Below are 16,484 nucleotides of genomic sequence, written 5' to 3' on the forward strand. Positions count from 1 at the left end.
TTGTGCGCGTGCGCGTGCGAGTGTCCGGGAGAGGGCGCGATAGAAAGATACAGAAAAGATGTGGGTTGGTTATAGAGCCTAGTTTAGCATTTGCAACATGATCCAGACACGCCACGAAGAGGCAGGTCTTGGCGGTCCGAGAGTCTACATTTACATCAAGCTACTGGGGATGGACTGACTAGAGTCCCACTAATAGCGCTGGACAGAGAAGGGAAGGTGCCCGCTCCCTGGACTCCTCCTCGGGACACACACAGCGTCAGCCCCGCACCTGACAAAGCAGAGGGAAATGCAGCGATGATGGAGACTGCTGTTTCTTATTGCGGTCTGCGTCACATCAGTTGCCAAACCAGATGATACGGCCGACGTAGTGGACGGACCAAAGTCAACACTGTATTCGTTGCTATACCTATACGGGATACATGAGGCTATACTACTCAGAGATGATCGAGAAGGGAGCGGAATGCTTACTTCACCTTCACTTTTTCTGTCAGTGTCATTTCCCAGCACCTGCGTGCGTATAAGGAGGAACTCGCCCGGCGTCTGGATCGTGGAAGATATGCATGGATAACTGGATAAAGGCTAGGCACTTGGTTTTGAGAGAAAATATTTTTTATTTCACACACAGCGGAGACTTGGTCAGCGTTTGTTGACCAACATGAACTCATTGTATTACAGCGATGCTTCGCCTGCTGCTATGCTCGCTACGGGACAGGCTGGCAGCAGGACCGCTGGCTCGGGCGCGGCGACCAGCGCGCTGCGAAACGACCTGGGCTCCAATATCCACGTGCTAAAAACCCTGAATCTGCGTTTTCGGTGCTTCCTAGCGAAAGTCCACGAATTAGAAAGACGAAACAAACTATTGGAAACACAGCTGCAGCAAGCCCTGGACCGGCCACGGTTCAGCATTTACACGCGTGATGTCGCCGTCCAAACGGACTCCTCCACAGAATCTCGACTGCCCGGTACCATTTGGAGTTTCACGCATGTGAGAAGACAGGGCGGACGTTATGAGACCCTTCACTCACCCGGGGTGACATGGACCCATCCAGACGGAGTTGGGGTGCAAATAGACACCATCACCCCAGAATTAAGAGCTATATATAATGTTCTGGCAAAAGTGAAACGGGAGAGAGATGAGTATAAGAGAAGGTGAGTGATCTTTTATTTTATTTTTTATAAACATTACTCATCCACAACTAATACACCGTGATATATAACTGTCAACTGTTGCCATAAAGCAATGCTCAATTAACATGGGTGTATCCCTGGCTTACCCAGACCTAGATGGTGTGATACATCTCGCCATATCGACATTCTTATTCCTACTTCAAGATATGGTGTTGATAGTGGATCACTTTGATTGATGGAATTTTATTCCTGTCACTGCCATTCTATCCCCTTTTTTTTTTAGCATGTGCTTAGGTTTGCTTATATTTCGTTGGATTGTCTAAGACAATATTTCTAACAATCATTTCATTTCAAATGGGAATTGAGACAGAAGTGTCTTTCATCACTTTAACATTACTGTTTCAAACTTTTTTGGTTATTGACTCTACTTCATATGTGAAAGTTATTCATCGAACTCAGAAACGTATATGCCCGTTTCTTGCCAACCTTTGCTCTATAAGGGCTATTTGCGTTTAGTCAGTGTTTATTCATTTAGGTGAGGCTTTTGTCCAAAGCAACGGACATCAATACACAGAGACATTGAGTCATTGTCGTGCAGGGAAGGGCAAGGCATCAAGGATGCCCCCACATTGGTGATCCGACCATAAACATTCAACCTGGCTATAGCTCCACCAGCACCCTAAACACTGGACCATCCTCATGTAATGTTCACTTTACATACTTTCAAGTCATCTTACTCAGAAACCCTTTGTTATAATTCAGCCTGATTTAAAGGAATTGCTCCAGGCTTGGCCGGCAGACCTGACGTCAATGCCGGGCCGACTTCTGGTGTGGTTGTGTTGGGACCAGGCCAAGCAGCCGTTACTGCTAGTGCTTCCTCATGAGCTAAACAGAGAGGCATCCCGCCTGGCCATGACCGAGCTCTCACTTATATGTATGCTGTCTGACTCAGACTCCCCCCTCCACCCCCCCCCCCCCCCCCCCCCCCCCCCACACACACACACACACAGGATGCATGTGAACTGTGCTACTTTCCCACTGCAGACAAATTCCCGGGCAAGTCATCCATTCACAATAGCTAGATATCCTCGAATTTATTACATTCTTATATTGTGACGAATGGAGAACAATGTCTGCTGGAACCAAGGCCAAGCAAGCTCAACCCTTGGGGCTAATGTGCTTTACACAGCCCTGTGTTGCTAATCTTTCATTGGAGAAAAATAAATTCCTAGTTAATTAATTCCTGGTTAATACATCCTTTCGGAAAACAGTAGATATTCAATCTCACAACAATTAGGTCATTTTTTTTAAGCGTGTAAACAATCATGTCAAGAGAGTTCAACTCTTAACTGTCCCGAATTCGACAGTTGATAGTTGAAGTCTTTGGTTATATGTCTTTGGTTATATGTTTGAATGCTGATAATAATACCTGGAGTGAAGGCAAGGGCCCTAGCTATTGGGCTACTGGCAAAACGTTTCCACGTTGAACCCTGCCTAGTGTATCCAACGTTTCCCTCATGGATTCTGGGCTGGAGGGAACCGGACGACTGAACCTACTCATTTCTATAAGGGTTACTAGTAGTCATGGTAACCAATCTATTCATTGTCTCCTCCCCCTTCCTATGGATTTGGTAAATAATGACATCACTTTAGCCAGACTAACAACCCCCCCCCCCCCTTTTATTCCTCTACTCCCATCTCGCCTTTTCCTCTGATTGCTCAAAAGAACGTGTTTCAGCTTGTCTTCACTGCCAGGATCTTTAACTCTCACTCTGCTCCGCCAGTCTTTGTCTCAGGCCATTCATTCATAATCTTGAGCTCCACCCTTCTCCATCCCCCCCCCCTCCAACCCACACAGTAAAACACATGCACGCACACAAACACACACACACACACACACACACACACATACAAACTGCGTATGTGTGTGTGTCTGTCACACAAACTGCTTTGTAAGGGATCCTGTGTTGCGACTGAGACCCACCCAGTGATGATCTATTAAAGCGCTAGGTGTTTGGACACACACCAGGAGATGTATGGACCTGTCTCATTGTTATTCAGACAAGCCTCCCTATAGATCATGTTTAGCATTGTTTACATTTTATTTACTTTCCGATATGAACTGTTTTCTGAAGTGAGTGGCTAACTAGTTTAGTTTTGATTTGTTAAATAATAGTCACTTCTTTAAGGATAACAAAGGTAAATAGATATTCAACATAAATAGATAAACATAAATTAGTTTTAATTATTGAGTCAAAAACAAGTTATTCTGAAAATACCAAAAAAATAAAGTGACCAAGAAAGCCCATTATGCACCATGGACTTTTAATAAACTTTTTCCAGGTTAATAAGCCTGAAATATCAGAATTATTAAACACACCTTTGGATTATGGAACAGTATTGTTTGAAAATCACAATTCTGGGCATCAATGTATAACCTCAACACCTAAAGGACAAATCCGGTGTAAAATGGAACTGGGATATGTTTAGTTCTTGTTCGACTTTTTGGTTTCATTACATTTATAAATTCCTGTCTAAAGTTTTCAATGACCCAGCTAATGTAAAGTTACACAGACACATACACACACACACACACACACACACACACACACACACACACACACACACACACACACACACACACACACACACACACACACACACAACCACACACCCCTAAACATTTAAATATAAATATGTATGGGCGTTCAGTTGTTTAGGCGTACTGCTGCCATTGTTTAGACGAAGAGGTAACACTTCAGCATTATGGAAAAATGGATGTGGTGAGAGTCAGCATTGTGCACTGCTATGTGTGTGTGGGTCTGTGTGCTTGTGCGTGTGTGTGTGTGTGTGTGTGTGTGTGTGTGTGTGTGTGTGTGTGTGTGTGTGTGTGTGTGTGTGTGTGTGTGTGTGTGTGTGTGTGTGTGTGTGTGTGTGTGTGTGTGTGTGTGTGTGTGTGTGTGTGTGTGAAGCATCTCTTGAAGACGAGTGAGTTCAGTCAGTCAGTGGATTGCTCCACGACCATCATATTTATAATTGGATGGAAGATATCTTAATAACGGCTGTTATTGACAGGCCTATTGGGAAGCCTTTGACTAATTTCCTTCATAAGTAGTTGATAATGAAAAGATTGTGACATTCTTATTTGGTATTTGTCCAACCGTGAGACTGATAGTAGATTTGTTTAGCTATTTACATGAGCCGGCACTCAGGAAAGAGCACCCGTTTAAGGTAAAGAAGCCTTTCACAAGTAGATAAGGATTTGCTTCATTTTCATATGATACCCTTATTTGGTAATTAAGCAACTGTAACACTAATGGTGGTTTTGTTTTGTTATTTACATACATTCATTTGGTTCTACCCTTTGCAAAGAACCGTTTAAGGTCAAGAATATATGCAAAGAAGAACCATCTTAGGCTCAGTACTTTATGATATTATAGATTTTGATATAGTTTCTATGCAAATGCATCGAGTGACCAAGCTGTACTGTGTACACCTTTTCCTGGCACACACACACTGCACTGCCTGCTGTTGCAGTGGTGTATACGCGAGAGCTGCACCCGAGGACTCCATCCATCCACTGTAATCAGAGACTCCTATTAGAAGGAGGGCCAGAGAGACACTGCCCTGGCTTGGGTTCCTCTGCACTGTGATAGTCTATAGTTCACCAGGGACCAGGGGGGTTCAGCCACTGTCCCGCCCGATCGCCGTGCGGCTGAGAGAGAGAGATTTGAACATGAACAGATCCATGGCCTCCTGGGCACGTTCCTTCCTGTATGAATTATTCAAGCCCAGCTGAATTTAGCTGCATTCAAATCAGCGTGTGGATCAATGCAGTGAGAATTCTGAACAGACGTGCCCTGGCTTTGATCTCCCTTCTTGTTCTCTCCCGTTCAGAAGATAAAAGGCTAGAAGCGGTGCCGTGATGCCTTTCAGCCTTTCTCCTAAGTTCCTTTAGCATTTTTATTGCCTAGCTCCAAAAGTATCTTTTGTGTGTGTTGTTTTTTCAAACAAATAAAACCCTTTATATTCCATTACATTTCTCTTCATCTTCAATGGCCAACCGGCCCTGTGCTGCCTAATCCAGCCTTTCTATTCAGGAGAGGGATTTCCACTAAGCCGTCACCTAGCTAGAACCTTAGCCTCCAGCCACACACCTAACCAGGGCTGTGGGTTGGCAGGGTGCCCCTGCCCTGAGCCGGAGCTCCTGGGAGGCCTGCTGCTGCTGCTGCGAGTGAACCCGCTTCCCCTCCATTGAATCCTCTGTGCTCCTGAGCAGAGGCTCTCACATGGTGTGCAGTGGTACACTGCTGTAACGGTGACACAGCACTGGGTGTGCAACGCAATTCTGCACTGAGCCATTTTATAGTCGTGCCTAAAGCTTCAATCTTAATCTTGAACTGAAAAAGTAGAGAACTATAACTGGTTTCATTTTCTGTATTTTATTTTATTTATTATATATTGATTTTATTATCTGTGAAGTAAAGAATAACATTTTTAAAATAATGACACACACATATAATATGCGATGCGTGTGTCTTATTTGCTGATAGATAGGAGGCTTGGGATTACCAATGAGTCAGCTCCTTGATTGCAGGTCACTTGAAGAAGGTGTTCATACATCAGGATCAGTACAAACCCAATTACCCTAGTTTCAAACAGTGAGGAACCTGATTTCTTGAAAACGTCGTTAAAACACAGAAAATCAATGATGAGGGCAACGCCGGAGCCTTGCTAGCCACGGTGGAAGACGGAGAGATGGAGTGTCAGGCCTCTTTTACATATCGATTCGCTTGGCGGTAGATTCCAGGCGAGCCCATGAAGAATAATGTGCTCTCTCGTCTGTTTTTTTCTTTTTATGCTGATATTCTTCTCGCTGATTGCACCATATTTCTGGAGCTGTACAGTATGGGGTTAGGTTATTCATGGACATCAATACAGCAGTGGCCGCAGGCCATTTATTTAAAACTGTAGGAGGGCACCTGTTTTTGGTCATTGTTCTTTAAGCACTGCGAAGGTGGGAGAGGTGAAGCCGTGAATGCTGAGAGGTGGATGGGCTTCCTTGGGGCAAAGCCTCGATCCAGATGTGCTTTGAATCCTCACAGAAAGGCTGCAGATTGTTGTGTTAAGTCCAATTCACTGACAATCAGAGCGTATCCTTTTTTATACCTAATGGTTTACCAAGGAACAGCAGAGTATGTGCCTGGACGTGTACCGAATGATTACACCATTGCGGTGGTCTCCAAAGACAGGCCAATATGCTGTGGCATTGCTTTCAGATTAGTTTAAGTGCTGTAATGTAAAAGCCTTTTGGCAACCGAGAGGGATACTTTTGGAATGAGAATATACTTAATATATTGACTGTGTTCTCTGTTGTCACACTTAAATACACCTGCATTGCCACAATGACAGAAATGCGCATGCACTAAAACATGCACACACACACGCCCACACATTTAATAAGACATACTATTCTGTGGGCAGCACGTCTCCGTCGCTGGCCGATCGTCAAAAGACCCTGTGTGTCAGCATCTTTATAGTGTCCATGAATCCTTGTTGGGGAATAAAGAACTAATTGTGAATCTAAATGTCCTTACTTACGTGAGACGCATGGAAGTGTGGTCTCAGGCTTTATTGTAAACTTGAGACACACCCAGTGCCTTGACCGCCACGGGCTGTGTGTATTTTTCACATATCACAGAGTGTGACATAAGGTTGACAGGATGTCATTGTTGATACAGCCTATTGACTCCCTTGCTTCTCTTATTTCCCTTCTCGGATTGATAATATACAATTTTATGTTATCTTATTTACATAATTAGTGGATGTGCTTGTTGGCCTCCGGTATTGGTGCTTGCAGCTTTCTAAAGAACTGCTCCACGGAAACAACTCGACACTGCGCTTCCTTGGCTCCTCAGCAATAAACGGACAGACATACAGACAGACAGACGGACAGACATAAATACAGAGTACGCATTGTAGTTAGAATTGTATTGCTTTTTGCTTACTATTTATTTATCATCATAGATTTCTTAATTTAGTAGTATATTTTCATTTAGTAGCTGCATACATATATTTGTATAAATATATACATGTCTATGCATGCAGTGAGATGAATTGCTAAATTTGATCTCAAGAATAACTGTACCAGGTAGGATCGTGCTGTTTTTTAAAGTTTTTTTGCTGAAGAGTTTGAACACTGGTCCGGATTTTGAGTTTTTCATTCGTGCGATTTTAAAAAATAACATAAATTACCCAACATCTCCTTTAATAGGTTTTGACGTTGCATACTGTGATTATTCCATGACAGGCGTATGAAACAGTATTCTCTTCAATTAAAAAAAGATAGCGTGACGGTTCCTGTTCAAGCCGATAATAGCTAATAGTTATGTAAGTAAAACCGTCGCAAACCGAATGCCAACAGTTCAAAGGATCCCACAGGTGTGTTTATTAGGATGACAATAGACAGGCACAAAAGATATCCATCAAGAGACGGTGCCCAACAGATAAATTATACCTCTCCCATCCTTTCTCCGTCCACACCCCGCCCTCGAGTGGAACATTCTGAGTAATGATAACACACCCACCGCACCCAAACATGGCCCGGACATGTAGCGTAAATGTTTTGTAATGTTCGGGAAAGCCCTTCCTAAATCCCTGTCATTTGTCAAATGAGACAATTTGAAGACCCACCATTACCTCGGCACATATTGTACGCAGGCTCCTTTGTTGACCTTTCATAGCAAGATAATTGTTTTCTCTGTTTCGTTTTTTTGTTCAGTCCCGTCTTGTTTCAAAACTGTGTAGTTATCAAAAAAACAGATTGTTATCGTGTCCCCAAAACATGGAGTTCAGGAAAGGAAGTGGCCTCACTTCGTTTCCTGAATCATATGGGATCATATTGTATACACCATAGCAGCGGGCCACTCTTTAAAGCATAGGCTGGATCGGTTTTCAGGCTCTGGAAAGCAGATGCACACCTTAGGGGAAACAGATTTTCTGTCAAACAGGCCTTTCCCTTACCCTCTGCTGCATCAACAATCTGCCAGGTTTAGGTTTACCATCCTCCATTTTAGAGGCATTACTATTTCACAGCAATAACAACTGATCAAAACAGCTAAAGGATTGAGGTGTGAGTGAACTGGCATTAGAAGAACATTTTTAAGCTTAATGGCAATTCCTCTTGGCATAAATAATACATCGTTAAAAACAGTCAAGGGAACAAATCGTTAAGTTGAAGACATGATCGCTGTGCTATCCTGTGCCAACTTTGGCATGTCTCTGCATGTCTAGTTGTTTAACAAGAACTTCAATGGCAAATTAGGTGTTCTTATGGGATTATTGCCATAGAATACACCTAGTAGACAGTAAACACAGACAGCAACCGCAAGGAATGATATGGAAACAAGTTTCTGTATCAGGTTTTAGGGTTCAGAGAACTGCAAAACAAATCGCTGTCCCCCACAGGGTAAAGAGCGTACGATATAACAATGAGATTGTTTGCTACGAGCAAATTAAACAATAAGTCCAGATAAGGTTTTGTAGTGTGCAAATAAGGTTACCACCCAATATTGTGCCACTGTGGCCCATGGTTGTCAGTGTGTTTGTAAAATGGGGCCATGTAGGGGTTGGGATTAGAACTGTCATGATGCATATCCACGTTATTCTGTCCTCCAATATGTGTAAGAAATCTTACGAGGGGCTTACACAAAACACATCTTCAGTTCAAAGCTTTTGTCTACACAAAAACATACAGACAAGGATCAGACGTCATAGTTGAATACATAACATTTTTTAAGTTCATCCCGGTAGATAAACTTGCTTCCTTCACAGTGCAACCTTTTGAGTTTAAATCCGTTGTTGTAAATGTGGACCGATTTGCTTTGTGTTGAGCAATCCTCACAAACCCAAGACAAATACAGCTAGTTTTGAGACTTCCGTCATTGACAATGAGTCCTCTATTTTGCCTTTTTAACACATGATTCATCAAGCTGGATCCCTTTACAAAATCTGGGAAGCCTAGAGCTATTTTGTAAAAGAGACATGAATGGGCATGATGATTTCCTGCCCATCAACCAGCGACTGCAACGACAAACACATGAATACAGAGATACACAAACATGTATCCATGCATCTTCCAACTATTTCTTAGTGATGGTACTGAGGACCTTCATATTTTAGAAATATTGACAAAAAAACAAAATGTACCATGTCATAGCTTTCACATGGGACCTTCCAGTTGCTTGTCCTTTTCAGTGCCATTGATATGCAGGGTCATTGATATGCAGTCTCTTGATGGTCTGAAGTTCAACCTTGGCTAGCGAGGTCTATTTGAAGACTCGGGTTCACGTTTCTACTATGAAGGAGAAGCATGATTACTTGCCTTTTCACCCATTGGCATGCACATTGGCCACATGCGTTGCCCTGTGTTTTAATGCTGTTCTGAAAAATTGTTTGGATTTCACAATTGTAAGGGAGCTGAGAACAGTTATACGACAAATCCTGCACAATATTAAGACACATAAGACAAGATATGAAGCAACGAATCATTGAGGCTCTACTTTATCCCTCCACTGTTTTATTTCACAAGCTAGCAGCTGAGGAAAGACACTCGTTGTATTCAATCATATTAAAAGCCTATGAAATTGTGTCTAGGCAAAGAAAATGTCTCTGGTCACTTAGCAACGGCGGCGGCGGTCTTCCGTCCAGGTCAATGGAGGTCTCTGTCTCGTCTGGGAGAGCTATATTTAAGTCCAACACTGCTTGTGGAAAAGGAAGCGAATGGGGGGGGGGGGGGGGGGGGGGAGTATTGCACCAGACGAGTGTGCATTGTACATAACTACTATTAATTCATCCTCATCCGTGTGATCAGGAAGGAAGGAACCCATGTCTACAATGTAGCACTAATAAAGATGTGTCGATGTGTTTGAGTGCTGCTGGTGGCGACTGGCGGTTCAGTCGAGACAGACGAAGACAGAGTAAAGAAAACCTATTTGACAGTTCGACCCTTGGGTTTTGTCTATTCAGCACCACAAGCCGAGCCCCTCCCCGTAGCTAGACCCAGGGGGTCTCCCCCTTCCCCCTGCTTGCGCTTTACGTGTCTGTCAGCCACATCCCCATACCTATTGCATCATTAGCAGTGCATCGTTAGCACTCCATACATGTCTGGCAAGAACCTATGGAGGCTATAAATCACAGGGGGCGGGCCGTGTCTATGACATGGAAATCGATGTCCGGGCGAAGATTTAACCTGCTTTACGACAGTGCTATCACACACACAATAACATCACGGTCCCCCCTCCTTGAACCGCTGTATCGCCTGACACATCTGTCCAGTCGGTGGACCGCCTATCTGGGCAGGGGCCAAGGTGAAGCTACATGTGAAGGAGGTAAATCACGGCCGAGGCTCTCCCTGGTGCCGGTGTAATTGGATGGGGAGGATTTGGAATGTGGACATTCCCAAAGCGTTCCAGAGCCGGGGCTGTGTGGGTGCAACGGGCCTCTCAGATATGAGTTATCAGGGGTGGCTGCAGGAACTCCTGTTCTGTTCCATGAGCCACGGAGCAGAAAGGGTGTGTTTTCCCAGCGTGTCACCCAATGCAGTGAATCATGGGAATGAATCGCAGTTATTGACGCTATCGAATGGCGCACCTCAAGGTGTTGATGACGGCCGTTGGTGTGAGAGACGGGAATTTCTCCAGGATATAATGTTTTTTGCAGCAGATATTGACAATGTCGCTAGAGTTGATGATTGATGCGAGCGATACATTGTTTAGCATAACGAGTGCCTGCTATACATATGAGCCAGTTGCTGAGGAATTTCCAATAGCAATAATAATTTTGATGTGTTATGCTAACACCGCCCAGCCATTTCAGGGAATTATCAGTGTGGCATGACGCAACTCAGGAGGGGTCAGGTCTGGACGCCGGGACCATGACATCGGCCTCATAAAACGGTGTGTTCTGGGAGGAACAACAGAAGCTCAATGGCCTCAAGGCCAATCGTTCCTCTCAACACATTTGGCACAACGGCAGTAGCATGGAAATTCCGATCGCTTAATTAATAATAGACGTTGGCCTAATTACTGTATGTTTTTGTGACATTCCATTAGTAGGCTTATTATAAGCCATAATTATATTGACAACCTGCCCAGATGAAAACTGTCCAACCAATATAGCATGAAAACAAAAGTATAAACGGTACAACATGCTGATGTTATGAGTCCTCAGGCAGCAATTATGGTTCCGAAGAGGCATTTAGAGAACTTGTGTGCGCAAACGAAAATCCCGTAGACATACAGCGCAGGGAGTGGTTGTTGGCATAGGCTGCTGGAATGCTATTGTCCTTCAGGACATGAGTTTATGGGAAAATGGGTTCTCCGGCTACCTTGCTGTCCCGCTGCAGGCTCATCGCACGCTGTTGGTGCTACAATTCTTGGAACTGCCATATTGTACAGATAATAGTAAATGTATTCCAGATGTAAAGATTCTAGGTGTACTCCCATTTTCGGATCTGACCTTGATGATTTATTGTTTTGCATCTTATCCTTGTGATTTATTTTTTATTAAATAAGTGAAACAATCCTTTATGAACACCCGATGACAATGAACAGGGCTAGGGAGCGTGCCACCGCTGCCCACAGACAGATGTCTGAGGGAGGACACAGACTCCTGTTGTCCTTGTCCTTGTAAGGGGACTCTGGCCAAAGGTACAGGGACACTTTCTGAGTTTGTGTGGGTGTGTGTGCGTGTGTGTGTGTGTGTGTGTGTGTGTCTGTGTCTGTGTGTGTCTGTGGTTGTAGGAGGGGATGGGGGGGGGGGGGGGGGGGGGTGTAGGTCAGAGGCGAGATGAGAATACATCTGCTCCCCTATCGTGTCATCCACCCTTGGGTTAGTCACGTAGACTGTCTACGTCCGTGAGGCTTCACGTGGTGCTGTGATCTGCCCATATCACACTACAGTGTGTGTTGGCTTCTGCAGCCAACATACAAGAGCAAATACAGCCTCCTTCCAAAAACCACCTTGTTGACACTATACATGAATACACGTATCCCATATTCCACATGTACGGACATATTCTTTACAAATCCAAGAGGTCTGCCCTATAGGGCAACCCAGACGCTATTCATAGAGCTATTCTCAGATCATCCCTCACCTGTTTGTAGATAGAATTGTGACCAATCAGGGAAACAATCAGTCACATCTGATTACCCCCCTGTTCTGCCTCACCAACCCCCCCTGACGAGCTCTTTTTATAGGCTGCTGTGGGGCTGGTCGCGGGTGAGCGTGATGCAGCTGCTCACTTTGATGACCTCACAACCAGGCGCCAGCCGTCTAGAGCGGGAAGCTCGAGGGCCCAGGGCGGACCTGGCGGGAAGCGGCCGAGGCAGCAGTTTGTTAGTTTGGAACGGCTTCACTCACAGTGGGAGGAAGGCCGGCGGGGCCCTGCCAAGGGGGATACACGGCGTTGATTAGAGAGCCACACATTCATCCTGCCCCCCTTGAATAACGGGGGGGGGACAGGCCTCTGTTGGAGGGGAGTGAGGGCTCCCCTGGTGACACACAGGGGATCTGCTGTCGCTGGAGCAGTCTTCCAACACCATTTGTGTCTCCATGGTAAGCAGTGTGGTGAGAAGAAGTAAACATATTGTTCACCCCCCCCCCCCCCCCGCCGCCACTGCCACAGAGTACTCAGGTCTCAGGGGCGGTCACATAATGTCACCGAGCACTTATTTATCGACAGTGACGCATGTATGCACATCGCTAAAGGAAGTTATGGGCCACTGCACACACACCCACAGGCATCAATCACAAGTACATACGGACACAAACACAGATTTTTCTTCTTTCTGATTCTCTGAAACAAGAAGACAGGCCACAGCTCCCCACCTCCCCTCCCCTAGTGTTTCTGTGCCATGAACATGCTTTCATTGGTCACGTGGGTGGCTTCTACCTCATCAGGTTACCGCTTGGTAATGAATGAGTTCCCTTCTCCATTGTGAGCCTCGATGTATCACGGGTGTTCCTTGGAAACCGAAGGGTTATTCGACCTTGTTGTTATATTCAATAACCTTGTTAGGCTTTTGGCCGTTATTTTTGGGACACTTTGTTTTCCTTTCCAACACAATGGTCAATATCTAGTGGTTGTTTGGTACTAGTTATTAGTTATTTTTAAGTGTTATATATGTTTGGTTTATGTATATTTTCGATGGGGTTTGAATTGTATCCGGGGTTAGGCTTTGGAATCGAGATCCTTGACCATAAAAGGACTTGCGGTATCTGTCTACTCAATAAAAAAAAACGTAAAACTATGCAGACGGGTTGATGTGAGCTGTCCAAGAGGGAAGAAAAAATGTGTTGCTAATCACAAGCATATGACCGAAGCCGTGGGGTCAGGCAACCCATTCCACATTCTTGTTTAGTAACTACTGTAAGCATGTTATGTTTCACAGAATGCCTGTCTGACATTAAACAGGCCGGGATGACGGGGGCATTAGGTGCTGGAAAAACAAAGGATTGGACTTGTTGGGTGGCTAACATTTTTAGTTTTCCCTGTCAGAAATTTATATTGCACAGAAATGTTTATTGGACCGAGCAAAGTTGGTATGCATTAATTATGCAAATGGGAGCTTGTATCATTACGACACATATACGGTCTTCCTCAGCCTCCGGAAACCCACGAAAAAAAAGACAAGATAAGGAGAAAGGAGAAAGTTTGGAGCAAAACAACGAGATAAAGGATATGAGGGAATACCATGACTACAGTCCGAACCACACCCTATTGCTGACATTTTAATCCTATGATGTCTCACATCATAGAAAGTATAGGCTATCCGTTTACATGGCCCAGAGCATCTATAGGCCTACATCTATTCTTGTCCCATAAGGGAGGCTGGATTGCCATTGAGAATAGTAAAGACAGTGACACAAAGGGGGAGGCTAGACAAACGGAAATATAGGGTGGGACTGGGGCGTGTGTGCGTGTGTGTGCGAGCCAACAATGTCAAGGATGACGTGGAATCAAAGCCGGGGGAGAAGCGTTCCTCCATGACCGTGTCTGGTTCTAACCCACCCCAGGGAAAGGCCTTCTGCTGCTGCTCCTCTCTGAGCACACCTGTGCTCTGTGTTGCAGGTGGGAGGAGGAGCTGGCCAAACGGGAGCAGCTGGACGCCACAGTGGACTCCATGCAGCAGGTACATACAGACCCCAGCATCTGGACCTGTGTCTCCTGTGATCCCCTGTATGGGATGTCTTTACACACAAGATTATACACAGCAGCAGCCGCTGCAGAGATAATAGTCGACTAGACACTAATTAAAACCACAAACATAACGTATGTCCCTCTCTCACCCTCTTTATAAATAACACACTCTATTAAGGATTCAGACTTTTTACAGATGCTTTTATCGAAAGCAATTTACAGGGAATTTAGAGTATATCTTTACTAGATATGCCGTCTGTACAATTTTAGTGTATGGTACATAGTGTACACTGTAATCTGTAATTAACATTAATCGCTGTTTTCCTGCTCATTCACTCTGTGCAAACTGTACTATTCAGTGCCCTGTTGACCGTGCATAGAGTCTGCAGATCTGCACTAGGAGACATTGTGGCCACAGAGATGTGGGTCAGATTAGACAAAACAGGATTACAGAGCCATTAACAGAGAGGCCTGTTGCCATAGATAGACACAGGAGCTAAGTGTGTGCGGTCAGTGGCAAACAGAGAAAGGGGATTGCAAAGGCCAACTAGTTTCACAGGCGTCAGGCATAGACTCACGGTCGGCTCTGACGCCCCAACACCACATAAAGAAGACGCAAGGGCTAGCGACAGTAGCAGCCGGTCAAGTCTGAATCCAAACGTCCTCTAACACCACACCATCCATCCACCACCCCTCCCCCACACCGCCCACCGCCGGCTTACGTACTGATCGATCAGCGCGGCGGCATCTGTGTTTGTCTTCAGGTTCTGGGTCAGCAGAAACACTCTGGAAAGAACCACCGTCCCTTGGGGGGGGGGGGGGGGGGGAGGGGGTATAAAGGCCGGGGGCTAGCCTTTTAGAGCACATTGGCAGCACATTGGGTATTTTGAGTAGAAGCAGAGGGCTTTAGCCAGTTATTTTTACAGAAAACCGTGGCTATGTAATTTAGAATGAAATTCCTTTATATGTTCCGCTGGCGTTCGCCTTGTGTTCCTTCCATCTTTTCCAACACAAGCAAGTTTAGCTTATTAGGCACTGATAGTGATTGTGTGTGTGTGTGTGTGTGTGTGTGTGTGTGTGTGTGTGTGTGTGTGTGTGTGTGTGTGTGTGTGTGTGTGTGTGTGTGTGTGTGTGTGTGTGTGTGTGTGTGTGTGTGTGTGTGTGTGTGTGTGTGTTTTGGGTGTGAGAGTGGGCTCGAGAACCCTATAACCATTCAGGTGGGAAAATAATCAGATGGGAGTAGGAAGATTAATGAAATATTTCAGGATAATTTAATACCTTCATACAAGGCTTTCATAGCCATCTGGGGAAGTGAACCCCTAAGGGCTCTAAAGGTTCAGCCAATTAGAGATGCATTACTACCCTAATTAGTTATGTGTTAGTATTATAATGATTTCATGAGCCAATGTACAATGCACTTTCACCTAAACCATGTCAACCGCTGTGGTTACCTCAATCTGTGGCTGGCCACGAAACCTCAATGTTGATATCTTACATCCCCTTCCGCTCCAAACCTCCTTTCAGAGGGCCCAGGATTCAACAGAGGTCCATGATCAGTTGAACGAGAAGGTGGAGAGACTCACATCCGAGCTTGTGGTCTTCAAGAGTCTGATGAGCGACGTAAGTCTACACACACACCCATTCCCGACCTCACAGAGGGCAGTCCGATATAAACACTTTCCTCATATAGGAAAGCGATTTTTCCAACAAAATCTCCCCACAAAAATGCACCCACGCCCGCAGCCGTGGTTGCGCCGTCACGCTAATGCTTAAAATACACACGAGTACATTCTACAGATTGTTATTTGTAGAAGTGAAAGAGTTGTCATTAAGCCGGGGACTGGCCCAAAAACAAAACAGACTCCCACATTTGTGTTCGTTTTGGATCTCAGCGGGGGGGAACCTTCTCATGCCCCAAATTGCAGGGAAGATCCAAGACAAACATTCATTGCATAGCTGGCTGCGAGCAGCACCATAAATAAGAAGTAGTTGAAGAGGGCTTCCTGGTCTACACAGGGTTGCATTGATTCTAGGCGGCAGTTCTGCTCCGGGAAATACAGCCATAGAGTGATAGATATATGGGAGACTGATACGGTCCTGGTTGGTGCAGAACAGACACATAAAACCTTGGGTTGAAGGGGTCGTTGTTCACCCT

The 16,484-nt window shown here is 45.0% G+C and overlaps 1 protein-coding gene across 2 annotated transcripts in view; it reads left to right on the forward strand.

Moving 5' to 3' along the window:
• Positions 1 to 16,484, forward strand: part of iffo2b (intermediate filament family orphan 2b) — a 26,602-nt gene continuing 10,118 nt past the window's right edge. The window contains exons 1-3 of one of the 2 annotated variants that reach the window (XM_060068648.1): positions 1 to 1,149; positions 14,261 to 14,321; positions 15,854 to 15,949. In XM_060068648.1, the coding sequence (XP_059924631.1) occupies positions 656 to 1,149; positions 14,261 to 14,321; positions 15,854 to 15,949 (651 nt within the window). In that variant the 5' untranslated portion in view covers positions 1 to 655. The remainder of the gene's footprint in view (positions 1,150 to 14,260; positions 14,322 to 15,853; positions 15,950 to 16,484) is intronic. The other variant, XM_060068649.1, reaches the window with a different exon arrangement.

The sequence above is a fragment of the Gadus macrocephalus genome, chromosome 13, assembly GCF_031168955.1.
Source record: "Gadus macrocephalus chromosome 13, ASM3116895v1".
NCBI lineage: Eukaryota > Metazoa > Chordata > Actinopteri > Gadiformes > Gadidae > Gadus > Gadus macrocephalus.